The sequence below is a fragment of the Cinclus cinclus genome, chromosome 10 (genome assembly GCF_963662255.1).
Source record: "Cinclus cinclus chromosome 10, bCinCin1.1, whole genome shotgun sequence".
Classification (NCBI taxonomy): domain Eukaryota; kingdom Metazoa; phylum Chordata; class Aves; order Passeriformes; family Cinclidae; genus Cinclus; species Cinclus cinclus.
In genome coordinates this window covers 7,026,434-7,038,995 of record NC_085055.1, presented here as the reverse complement: position 1 = coordinate 7,038,995, position 12,562 = coordinate 7,026,434, and the positions used below count along the sequence as shown (strand labels likewise).

At 43.4% G+C, this 12,562-nt stretch overlaps 2 protein-coding genes across 2 annotated transcripts in view; both read right to left on the bottom strand.

Annotated features, from left to right (window-relative positions):
• Window positions 1-5,859, bottom strand: part of USP13 (ubiquitin specific peptidase 13) — a 45,696-nt gene extending 39,837 nt beyond the window's left edge. The window contains exon 1 of the mRNA XM_062499099.1: window positions 5,707-5,859. Coding sequence (XP_062355083.1) covers window positions 5,707-5,859 — 153 coding nt within the window. The remainder of the gene's footprint in view (window positions 1-5,706) is intronic.
• Window positions 5,860-8,309: 2,450 nt separating this feature from the next.
• On the bottom strand, window positions 8,310-12,522 carry NDUFB5 (NADH:ubiquinone oxidoreductase subunit B5). Its single transcript, XM_062499123.1, has 6 exons — window positions 12,399-12,522; window positions 11,840-11,928; window positions 10,904-10,970; window positions 10,143-10,204; window positions 9,092-9,198; window positions 8,310-8,546 (listed from the first exon to the last, which is right to left on the bottom strand). The coding sequence occupies exons 1-6, from the start codon at window positions 12,520-12,522 to the stop codon at window positions 8,426-8,428; spliced, it is 570 nt and encodes a 189-aa protein (XP_062355107.1). The 3' UTR covers window positions 8,310-8,425.
• Between the last annotated feature and the right edge of the window lie 40 nt (window positions 12,523-12,562).

Sequence of the window (12,562 nt, the reverse complement as noted above, 5' to 3'; positions counted from 1 at the left end):
AGCACTGGATATTTCCCTACAAGCAAATTAATTCACAATTATTTAACAAAGATTCCTGGAAGCTCTGTTGTAGCTCCTAAATGGGCACATGGACAAGGCCAATCCAGCACAGCACTTCAAACATTTCCTGAGAAGAAGGAAGATGTGTGGGCCAGTCATCCACTAAATTTACCAAAACCAAACCTCCACTCCAAGAGGTGGATTGACTGCGCACTACCACCTCTAAATCACAGGTGGACTCCAGAGCAGCACAAATGAATTCCAAAGCAGAGTCTTGGACAAGTCACACACACAGGCAGGATCAAGGCTTCACAGTTAGTGAGCAAACACAATGGCAAAACTAATGCTGGGTCAGGAGTCCTTCTAACATGCAACCAGGAATAGAGAACTTCCACCCACCCATCACCACTGTTTGGGGTCAGTTTATCCAGGTGCAGACTGTGTAAGCCTCTGGCTCCACCAGGGCTCCAGTCAAGCTCCAGCCCAATACTGCAGCCCCAGCAGTGCCACCTGCACTGCTTCCACAGCACCTGAGACATGGGGAGTTTGCTTTGTGCAGAGAGCCCAGGCTCTACAGCTCTGTTGGTCACAAAAACAGTGCTGAGCTTCCAGAACAGAAAAGCTGGGGAGAAGAGCTGAGAGGGAGCTCCAGCATTGTCCATTTATCTGCATCTCTGTATTTATCCTCTGACACTCTGGGTACCTCAGAATTCAGATCTCTCTGCTACTCAAAATACTCCAGTCCACCACCACTCTGGCTAACAGGATGGTCAGTGACACATAAAGAGGAAAAGCCTAATAAGATCCAAATTTAAATCAACCCCAAGGAAAAGCACAGTGCACATGCGCGCTGGTTGATCTCCCAAACTTACTTCTCGTGTGTCAAGCACTGCAGGCACAACTTCTGCTGATGCTACCATTCTCCAACTTCAGAAGACCTGTGAGTTAACTGATGTGAACCTGTTCAGTGTCCTGGTGCACTTCCAGCCAGCAAAACACCTGCTCATGCGACAGCTTTGGCATGTCTCTGTCAAGCAACAGTACTACGCTGCTCTGACTTTTCAGGTGACCACCCACCACCAAGAAATTTACTGCCTCAGTAATTGGAGGTCATTTTGCAGCTAGGCCAAAATCCTCATCTTGAGTATTCCCTTTGTCTTGGTGTGTTCAGTCCTCTTGTTTCTTCTCTCCTGCTCTCATTCCATCAAGAGAAGCAAGATCCAAGCCTACCCCTCACAGACATGGGCCTCTGTGACTTTCTGATTTTCCTCAAGGAATATTGACCAAAGGAACCACCAGACAGGAGGTGTTTATATCTAGAATGTTATATGCAACATGATCACCAATATCCATTACACACTCCAGACTCTCAAGGATTTCAGTCTCAACTGCACAACAACAGAGCATCAGCTCAGCTCAGAGATTGGGAATTCTCCCAACATAACCATTACAGAGTTCCCGAGCCACAAAAATGAGGTCAGCAAGATTCTCAAAGGAAGCTGTTGTCAGCAGCAAGGTTTTCCAGCAGAGCAAAGCCAAACTTTCAGCTGCTCAAACAAACACAGTCCTACACTCCACAGAGCCAGCCTGCCTGGTCCTTCTCACCATGTCAGGCTCATGAGTTGTGCTGGGGTTGTCACCAATGCCCTTCATGGAGGAGGTTTCAGAACACATCCATGTGCAGCATCCATAGCTCACATATAAGCCCTTTTTATACTTCAGTTTGTATCTCCTTTCCAGCTGTTGTCTCTGCCCCAGATGTGTCAGTCTCATGACCAGTGACAGGACCTGAGGGAATGGCATGGAGCTGTGTCATGAGACCTTTAGGTTAGATATTAGAGAAAGGTTTTTCACCCAGAGGGTGGTTGCACACTTGAACAGGCTCCCCAGGCAACTGGTCAGAGCCCCAAATTTGACAGAGATCAAGTGTGTGGACAACACTCTCAGGCACCTGGTGGGATTTTTCGGGTGTCCTATGCAGGGCCAGGAGTTGGTCTCAGTGATCCATATGGGCCTCTTCCAACTCAGCACATTCTACAAATCTGCAATTCTGTAATAAATGATCAGAGGTTTTTGAGACCAGGATCACATTAAAAGGTGGAATTTCCAAAGCTGAGTATTATCCTTCTAAAAAAATAGTAGTACAACAAAATATTATTTAATACAACCTTCCTATCTTCTGCTTTCTACTGACCACAAAGTCAGGCTCATCCACCAAAAGAGGAAGAGAAGTCACAGTGTACAAAATAGGAGAGAAGAAACCTACAGCACAGTGTTGGAGATGTGGAAAAAGTCACCAGGAGGCATGACTGCACCTCAGGTCTGGATAATGAGAGGTGCAGGACTTTGTCAGCCAACTTGCAGGGAAGTGGTTGGCTCCCATAGCTGCTGGGTCACATCCTGGAGGAAGAAATACTCAACACTAGGCCAGGCTTGTGTTTTGTAAGCAGCCTGCCTTCCCTCCTCAATTCCTGTACAAAGGAATGGCTAGCTGGAGCAGGAGCCCTCATCAGAGAAACACAAGTTTTCCTAGAGGACATAAAAAAATCTCAGAAAAGCAATCAAAATGTAAATAATAGACAGCATATTTTCTCATCCTATGAGCCTAGCAAACCAAAAAGTGTCACTAGGTCTCTTAAGTGCAAAGAAATTTGCCTCCTGTTCTTGCCAACTTTCCAGGGACCAACCCTAGTATGTTCTGTTGGAAGTTCGCCAAATCTATGGATACTAATTTCTCATCTGTTTATCTTTCTAACAATCCCACCTTTCTGACAAGATCACCATGATACAGTTAATCCAGGTAGAAAAAATACACTAAACAGCCAATTGTACTTCTAGCTCTCACTTCTGGAGTCTCAGCTAATGACTCTCACTGTAGCACAAAGGTGACATTGTTCTCAGATCTTCATCCAAGGAAGTTTTAAATCTCAAAACAACCAGTTTTGAGAACAATCAGTGAAACTGCCTATATCCACTGGAACATGCACTACTCAAACCCAGACAAGATGACACAACTGACAGAGTGACAAACAGGGCTGCAAAAGCCACGTCTCACTGCCACGTTAAGCCTTGCACAGCTGGAAGTAGAAGAGGGAACTACTCACTCCCAGTACCCCACTTTCTTTGGCACCCCCTGACAGGAAAAACTCTGATTTTGACAATTCCACTCGGCTTGGTCCTTGCAAATTTGCTGCAGCATCACATCTTTCTCTACAATGCTAACATTACTCTGTCCCTCAGCGCTCGCAGGTCTGATGGTTATCAGTGTATTTTAAAGACCACAACAAATCCTTACAGGAAAAGGATTAAGACACAATGAATACAGCTGAAGACACTTGACTGTGGAGCTGCTGCATGACCAGGTATGACATGACATGCTGAAGCTAAACCGTAGCAAGGAGCATATTTTAAAATGGTAAAATGAGAAGAAGTGAGGAAATACTGAGAAATTTTCTTACAAAGGAAAAAACTTCCTCCAGCAAAAAAAGCAATCTGGAATTTTAGCATGGCTAACAAAACCAAGAGTGTGGGTTTTTTAAATTCTTGAACATTATAACAGGGCCAAGAATGTATCTTCTTTCAAAAAGAGGCGGGTTCCTCAAGAGGAAAAGGCTCACTTAGGTAATACATCTATAGCCTAAGAAAATAAGCCACAATATCAACTTACTACAAAACATAAACATCTCCCTTTAGCCAAGAAACAACCTGTCTGTATCCTTTCACTTTCCTTCTGAATGAAAAACTGCAAAAACACAGCTTTGCCATTTTCCATTTGTAAATGACAGTGTTTTACCCTAGAAAGCACACATTACATACGCCCCTTAGAATCTCCATCCTACAAACAACATCCAAGGATCTACTAGATTATATGGGAATTTAAAATAAAATCTGAGTCAAATCTTTCACTCAGCTAAGCAGAGGAGCAGTATGGGCTGAAAAGCTGTGAGGAACAATAGAAACTGAGACTGCTTTTATTTTCACTGGTACTGCATAGGTTCAGCCAAGCCATTTGCCCGGTGAATGCCCGTAACACAATTGAAACAAGAAGTTTTTACATTGGAGGGCAACACTTTCCTAAATCTGAAATCTCTTCCCGATAATGTCAAAAGGATGAAAAAAAAATTTAGCTAAAAAAATCAGCATCATACATGCTGCTTCCCACTCCTTTTGCTACTTTTATCCATAGTTTCTGTTAAGTTTGGCTCAAATGTTTTATGTTTTGTTCAAACATATTGTTTAGCTAAACACAGCTTTTGCTGTGCTCAGTTGAGGCTTGTTGCAGGGGGTGGTGATTGTTTTTTAATCTGTGGCAGTATTTTATATTCCTTCCTACTTGTTAACAGAAACTTTTTATAAACCATAATATCAACGAAGCCTGAAAGTGTTACTAAAAACATCAACCATGTGTTCACTAAAGCAGAAATCTGAAGGAAAGAATGTGGTATATTGATTTTCCCCCGCCAAAACCTTCTTAAGTATATAATGCAATTATCGCCCCTGCTGTGGAGTCCGATTTGGCAGTTCTAATCAGCCCAGCTCCCAGTACAGTCAGGGCTGCTGGGTGACACTTGAGATCTGAAGAGGGTGGGTAAAAATAACCTCTGTTCAACATGACAAACCCAGACAGCTGAGTCACCTTTAAAACCAAAGTCTGATTTTCTGTATTAAAAGGAATTATCAAAGAGAGGGGGAATTATCAAGTAGAAGGGGATAAAGGATTCCAAAAATGTGTCGGAAATGTATCTTTCAATGAGTATTCTGTAATGTAATGAGCTTCCTTCTGATTGCTGCCACTGACATTAACATCAGCATATAGTGCTCAGTCACCTTTGGGAAACCTCCGTTTCCTGCGGAGAAGTAACTTTTAATAAAATTTTCAACCTCTTTTGAAAAAGTCTAATTTCTAAGCACCTGTTTCTTACTAAGCACTGCCCATTTACAAAGGTTTCCAGTATTAGCAGTGAAGTTAAAAATTCAGTCAGGCCCCAAATCTGCCATGGAACACGTGCAATCTGTGGAGCTGATGGATGTTTTGTAAGACACCATGGAAATAGCACCACAGAAAGTTTACTGCACATGAAACATTCATCTAACAGCAAAAGAACCAAACTCGTGGGGAAACACTACAAGTTCATCGAAGTTCAGTGATGTAACCCTGGGGGAGAAATTGTTCCAGGACAACTTTCACGCTGATTTTCAGGATAAGCCTTTACTTCGGAAGCCTCCTCTGAAGGTTTTGAATAGAATGAGCACGAGGCAGTCGGAAAGCAAAATAATTGACATCTGCTCGCCAAAATATACCGACGAGAAGGCCATTAATCTGCTTTTTTTACTACCTCGGTGTGAAGGCAAAAGCAGGGCTCCGGGTGGAGCAGGCAGACCCCGACCACCAGAGCAAGCAGGAGAGTTTCCCCAAAACCACAAAATCCCCGCGTCCAAGCAACCACTTCAGAGCGCCTCGAAGGAGGAAAATAAACAAGAGAGCGCAGGAAGGAGCGGAGCGGTGTGAGGGGAGCGCAGCCGGAGCCGGCGTGGGGAGATCGGCAGGGCCGGGGGGCAGCGGCAGCTGCGGGAAGGGCTCGGGGGTTCTGAAGGCTGAGGGGGAGCCAGCGGCCCGGGGAGGGTGCGAGGGGCTGCGGCGGGGAGGGGAAGGGGCCGCGGCGGGCGGGGGCGCGGAGGCAGCCGGGGATGGTTCGCTGCACTCACGGGAGAGTCGTAGGAGAAGGCACACTCCGTCTTGTAGACCCGGTCCCCTGACTTGGGCACCCGGATCGTGGGCATGTAGGGGACGAGCAGCTCGCCCAGGTCCCCGGCGGCCATCTGCGCATCGCCGCCGCGGAAGAGCGCGGCCCGCTGCATCCTCCTTCCCTTCCCTCCCTTCCCTCCTTCCTTCCCTTCCCTCCTTCCCTCTCTCCCTGCCGAGCCGCTCTGCGCGGGCGATGGAGGCGGCGGGCAGCCGGGCCCGGGGCAGGGCGGCGGCGGGAGCCGGGCCCGAGGGAGGGCAGGGGGAGGGAAGATGCTATTTTTAATCCAATGGCAGCGGCAGCGGCACCAGCTGCGGCGGCGGCACTCGGGGGTCCCGGCGGGGACGGGCCTGGGGCAGGGCGGCCGGGCAGGGCTCCCGCCGGGGCCCCGCGTTTCACCCGAAAACCTCCGTGCCCAGCGGGGGAGAACGGACACTCCGCTCCTGGTGTCCCCCGGTAGCCCGGGGCAGGTTTCCCTCTGACCGGTAATACTCTTTCATACGCTCTGTTAGACATTTTCAAGCTTTTAAAGAGTATATGTGTATATGTATATGTATATGTATATGTATATGTATATGTGTATGTGTATGTGTATGTGTATATGTGTATGTGTATATGTATATGTATATGTATATGTATATATGTATATGTATATGTTTGTGTGGGTATATGGATATGGATATGTGTATAATGTATAATGTCTATGTATATATGTATAATGTATATGTATATGTATACGTAAGTAATTATGTATGTATATGCGTGTGTAAATATATATGTATATGCGTGTGTATATATACACACACATAAAATTTCAGAAAAACCTTTAAAAACCACCACAGTGTATATATATTTAAGTATAAATATATATGTATGTATCTTTGTATGTATATATGTTTGTATAAAATACAGTAAAAAAATATCTCTTTTCAGAGATTTTCAGTCTCAGCCCCTCATTGCCAGTACCACAGTACAGGTGTCTCAGGTGGCTCTGTCACTGACAGGTGGGATGTCCCCACCTCTCAAGAGGAGCAGGTCGGTGTGGGTGGATACAGGGCAGGAATGCCCAGCCTCGAATGCCCGAGAAGACTGTGGCAGTGCCAGGAGCCTACCCCCAATTTCATGTCTTCTTGACTTTAAAATGCCCTTTTTTGGCCTTTGCTGTGTTTCTCTCTGCTCTTCACTTTGAAACAATAATATCAGAGGAAGGAGAAATAAGAGTGAACTTTGTGGGAAAAAAAATACTGCTATTGTTTTCAAGCAGTATCTAATAATTACTACCTATGCCTGGCAGCAACAGCATTAAAGAAATGACCAGTCCATGTAAAAGGAAGATGCATAGAGAAAATAAATTGCCTTCTACCCATCGTCCACAATACATCTAAGGATTCACTGACCACTCCCAAGGAGGTGATGTGACCTTTGCTAGAACCACCTTTTACCTCAAAATTAAAAGTTGCAAAAGGTAGTCCTAGGAAAATCTCAAAAGCAGAATTGAAAAATGTTTGTACCCAGCTGCAAGCAGGCTGTGAAGGTGAGCAGAGTAGCACAGTCTGTTCTCAACATTTTTTACTACTGAAAAATCAAGTGTTGGGAACAATGCGAAACACCGAGGGCAGAATGTGTTGTCCATGGAGTGGTTTTAGACTTACTGGGAAACAGACATTACATCAGACTTGTGAACATCATTGGATGCTGGATAAAACACTAATACAGGGTCAGACAGATTTATTTTACCTGAGGAGACTTTGTGCTTTTTTAATAGCTTCTCTTATGAACAACTCAGCATTTATAAACAATGAGAGCCATAGTAAGACATATAAGCCATCTAACTTGAAAGATTGATTCTAAGAAAAAGGACAAGCAAAGCACTGATAGAAAATCAATGTCTTTCTGTTGTTTGGTAGTGGCCAGGAAACAGCAAGTAAGGCAGATTTTGCTTAAAATAATCCATGCAGTGTTGTCTAATGTAAAAAAAAAAAAAAAAAAAAGCATTTAAGTTTCAAATCACTAAATAATATGGGTTTAGTAAAGGGTTTGGGTTTATTTCCTTTAAAAAGCAAGGATTTTGAATATGGACAGATAATTTAGAGTCACAAACTGTAAGAGGCACTTTCCATCACTCCAGAAATTTAAAACTGAGAGTATCAGGCCTGCAGCACCTGAGGAAACACATCCCTCTAGCGGCAAAAACTTGCCAGGTGATGAGAGAACTCTTCGTGTTCCCTAAAGAGTTGCCAAGTGGTGTAGAAGAACAGCTGTACACTTCTGAAAATGCATAGCAGGTATGTGTGAAGATACTTTTCTTACTTAGTTCATCTCCCACCAATTACCTGACACAAAGCACTGAGAAAGAAAAATCCCTTAGCCTCTTGTACATTTCACTTAAAACTATAAATGCTAGAAATCACAGAATGAAAACTATTATTACCAACTTATTTCATGTACGTATGTTCTGAGAGAAATGAGAGATTGTTGGCAATTGACATAAAGCATTTTCACTGATTAACATCTTTAATAGCTGCATGAGCTTAACTGCCACACAGTTTCTTTCAAGATACTGGAATCAACACAAACACTGTTTATTCATTTCCATCAGCAAACAGCAGGATGTCTGTTGCACAGCACAGTCACAATTTGTCAGTATGCATTTAAGACCTTGCACACTGTCCTAAAATTGTTCAATTGTCAGGTGTGGATTTCATAGAATTGTCAACAAGATTTTTGTCTGGTGTTTCATAATGGTACCAAGGTCCATCTCCCCGGTGTCTCATCAGCCTGCGTGCCTCCAACTCCAGCAACCTAAAGAAAAGGCAACAGACACATTCAACATGAAGTTTGTTGATGTTAAGCATTACTGACAAAGCAATTACTTTAGCATCAATGGTTTATAAATACTGGTGGAACATAGATAGGATCAAAATATGAAGGGCTTAACTAAGACATGAGCAATTAAATCTTTATTTTGTTTTTATTTTTTTCAGCAAGTCATTTCACAGAGGAGTAATAAAAATACTGGCAGTTTTATCACACGTTCTTCTCTAAGCTGTGAGCATTAGCAGGGGCAAAAAGAGCTCCACTTGCTGACTCAGGAAGACAGAGCTACACCTCTATAAATACCAAGTGTTTTGAAGATCCCCTGCCCTTGGATTGTTCTGGTAACCTGAATCCTGAGAGGGCAGCGACAATAGATACTGTGAGTCCCACTCTGGCAGCAGCCAGTGCAGGCAGCACTCAGGGGATACATGAAATCACTTTATATCACCATCCAGCTCGGTATATCATGCAAAATCAAAGAGTCAGCTACAGTATGGATCAGGATTTTAACTCGCAACTACAGAACATACCTCAGTTCACATTTCCTGGCTTCCCTATCAAGCAGGGCCATGTCCTTCTCATAGTTCTTCTCAGGGGGGTCAAGTATGTAACGAGCTATCCAGCGGCTTATGGGGTGCTGAAAAACATAGCAGAGATTATTTGTGCTATTTCCAAGTAGAATTGTCATCATAACTGAATCACTTTGTATATCCACAGTCCTGAAAATATGTCATAGACACCATGAGTGCTGCCATTCAGATCATTAACAGTAAAGTTACAAATATGCACAACTACATGTGAGATCAGAACCCTAAAAAGTCATATTTCTTTTGCAATTCTTAATGCCAAGATAATCTGCAGATGACTGTCCTGTAGAAAAATTAAAATTTAACAGAAGTTATAATTTATTTTCTTCATGTTAAAGTTCAGTTCCTTAAACTGCCACAGTAATCACAGAAGTGGACTCCAAACCTTACTCAGCAATATTTCAAAATTTTGCTTCCACCTAGAGGGCATTTCACTAGGAACAAAAGTCTAAATGAGTTGAAACAGTCACAATAATATTGCTGAGTTAAGTTACTTCCTATCAGAAACAAAACAGTGGTTGCAGCAAGAAGCCAGTGACTAATTTTAAGAAAATACAATTAAATTGAAACAATACAACCCTGAGTTTTTCTAGGTCCAAAAGTGTGTGATATAAAACAATACTGGCAAACCACACAAAAAAAGCAACACAACTTTAAACCCCAGTTTCTTAAGACATTGTAGAAAAAAATAAAGACAAAACCTGCATGCTATGAATGCAGAGGACTTTTCTTACTATTTGTGAACATTATAGAAACATTCTTGGCATACAGCAAGAATTCAGCAGTTCACTGCATACAGAGCATTTGCATCTGCTCATGTTAATAAACAAATTTCCTACAGCCTTTTACATGTTCCATAAAGCCACAAAAAAGTTTACCAAAATCAGAACGGCACTGTTTGACAGACATCATCATACTTCATGCATTTTACTCCTGAAAGTATCAAGAGAAAGGCTGTTCATAGCACGCCCACCCTTTTACATGTTATACTCACTTTGTAGTATTCCCAGTGCTCCGGAACATAACCTTCAGGAATCTCTGCAAGTTCAGCTTCACCTGACAAGGAAAGAAGGGGAGGAATATTTTAACTCTGTGATTATTTTCCAAAGTTACCTTATATTCTGCCTTTCAGGTAAGGAAAAGACCATTATTCCACACAGACAGTACTAAACCCCTCAGTGTGAGCTCTGTTCAGAAAAATTGAACTTGCAGTTTTTGCAAACACATCAGGCTGTAAGTATCGACTCACAGATTTTAAGTTACACACCAAAAGGCTAAAATTAGCAGCTATACAGAAGAAACTTAGATCAAGTCCGCAGAAATGCCCTTTAAAGGGAGCTGAAAGTAAGGACTTTTACTGATTTCTCTACTGAGTTACTTACATATCATCACAGCAGTAGATTTAATACATATATTACCAAGCAGAATTTTGGCATCTTTGCTAGATAAAAAGCCAGAGTTGCAGTCTTGTTAAAGCAAGCTACTAAACTTCACTATGTTTGAAAAACTGCCAAAAGAGGGAATGTTTTGTTGTTTTTTTTTCAATGTGAGAAACTTTTTTTTTAAAAGCAACAACTAAAGCAAATATACTGGGAACATTTTCTATGTAATTATACAATATCACTGTATATGTTAGGCCTATTCCATGGTCTTCAAAGAGAGAGCCTTAGAAGAGTCCTTTTTCTCTATCCAGCATGCTTAATTCCCATTTAATAACTTTGACTGTACATTGCTTAGCCCTGACAGACCACTCACCAATGAAGATGTTGATATATGTTAGGACCACGGCCACTGGTATTCCCGTCAGGAGTATATAGAATCTCTGTAGAGGGGATAAAAACAGTCAGTGTGAGAAATTCAGAACCCTGACAAAATTTACATGAAATCTGAAAATATCTGAAAATAGTGGAACAGCCAATAACTCTTAGATTTGCATTCCTAGGTTGGAAAGGGATGTTGTATGTAAACACTACTGATTGCAATGAGTTAATTAATGAATCAGAACACACAAAAGTGATGCTGTGTCAGCCCATGAGCCCGTTGAGGTCAGCTCCCATCTCCCAGTGAGGTCAGTCTGCTCAGCAGTAAACATCTCCCTGAAATCTGCCTCGGCATCTGGCTCCAGCACTCAGCTGCAATGAGGCACTGACAGCAAAGCAATAATCCAACACCAGTGCAACCACTGTGGGCTCTGTAGCTGCTGAAGGCAGATAAAGCAGTCCTGATCACATGAAGGGATTGTATCAAATTAGCTGTTGCTGCTTATAATAGGATTTATCCAAAACCTGACTCTGGAGGGGTCAAACTCAGGTCAGGCATCCTAAATCTTACCTCTGTTGTTAGTGGTGTAGGTAAGTGAAGGTAAACCCTGCAGAAGAGTAACTAGTATGTTTCAAAAAGGATGGAGTAGAAAGCATTTGTGGGTCATGCATATATGAACATAGAAATGTAATTTAAGCACCTATTACAACCTTTGCTATATAGCCAGTCTTTGAATTTCACCTGGCCCTGATTTCACAGCGTACGACCAAAATATTCTTAGAGAGAAACAGAAATTCTTGCTTATGTAAATAGTGCCAGCCACGTTTTAGATGCTATTGCATAAAGAGAGTAAATTGTATTTTAGACACTCTTACACCATTTGCAAGTGATGTGTAATGCTGAATGCAATATATTTGATTTTTAACTCACCAACAAGCTCAGAAATCGAGAATCATAAAAACTTGTTGCCTTGATGATAAACATTCTCTTCCCATGGTCACCACTGTGTCGTACAGGAACTGAAAATTGAACCAGAGTATTATGGTTTTGTACCTCATTGGTGCCTATGCCAGGACAAGGTCAAACATAGGTGGGGCAGAAAAAAAAAAAAAGAAGAGCATGCAACAGTGGCTGAGTCTTCTGCAGTTGGCCTGAAGTTATTTCGTATTTTGTTAGCATGAACCTGTTTTTCTTCTAACTACAGACAGACTTCTGTGTCTACCTGTAAGCACCAACACGTGAATCATTAAGTGTCACCATACGGGGCCAAGCAAACGGACAATTAGAATGCCAGGAGGGTCGGTCTCTCGCCCGTTTCGATCCACTTTTTACCCAGATCCCGAAGTTTTTCATAGGAACGGGAACACAACGCTGCTCCTGCTGAGCCCCCGGCCCTCCCGCGGCCTCCGGGAGGGCACCTCTGCCCCGCTCCGCAAGGTCACCGCGCCCCCACCGCCCCCGCCCCGCCGCTCCCCCGCCGGGGCCATACCGAGGATGCCGGGGAGGCGGGGGGCGATGCCGGTGATCCCGGTGATCCCGGTGGTGCCGGTGCCGCCCGCCCGCCGCGCCGCCCAGGCCGCGGCCGTCCGCAGCACCCGGCTCATGGCCGCCATGGCTGGGACTGGCACGAGGCGGAGCCGACGGCGCCCCTTC

Bases quoted from the DNA above. Each gene is read 5' to 3' on its own strand.
- NDUFB5 (XM_062499123.1), bottom strand. From the start codon at position 12,522: ATGGCGGCCATGAGCCGGGTGCTGCGGACGGCCGCGGCCTGGGCGGCG. The intron at 11,929-12,398 runs GTATGGCCCCGG...TTCAATTTTCAG, and splicing joins CCGCCTCCCCGGCATCCTCG to TTCCTGTACGACACAGTGGT. The intron at 8,547-9,091 runs GTATGTTCTGTA...CCTTTTCTTTAG, and splicing joins GCCAGGAAATGTGAACTGAG to GTTGCTGGAGTTGGAGGCAC.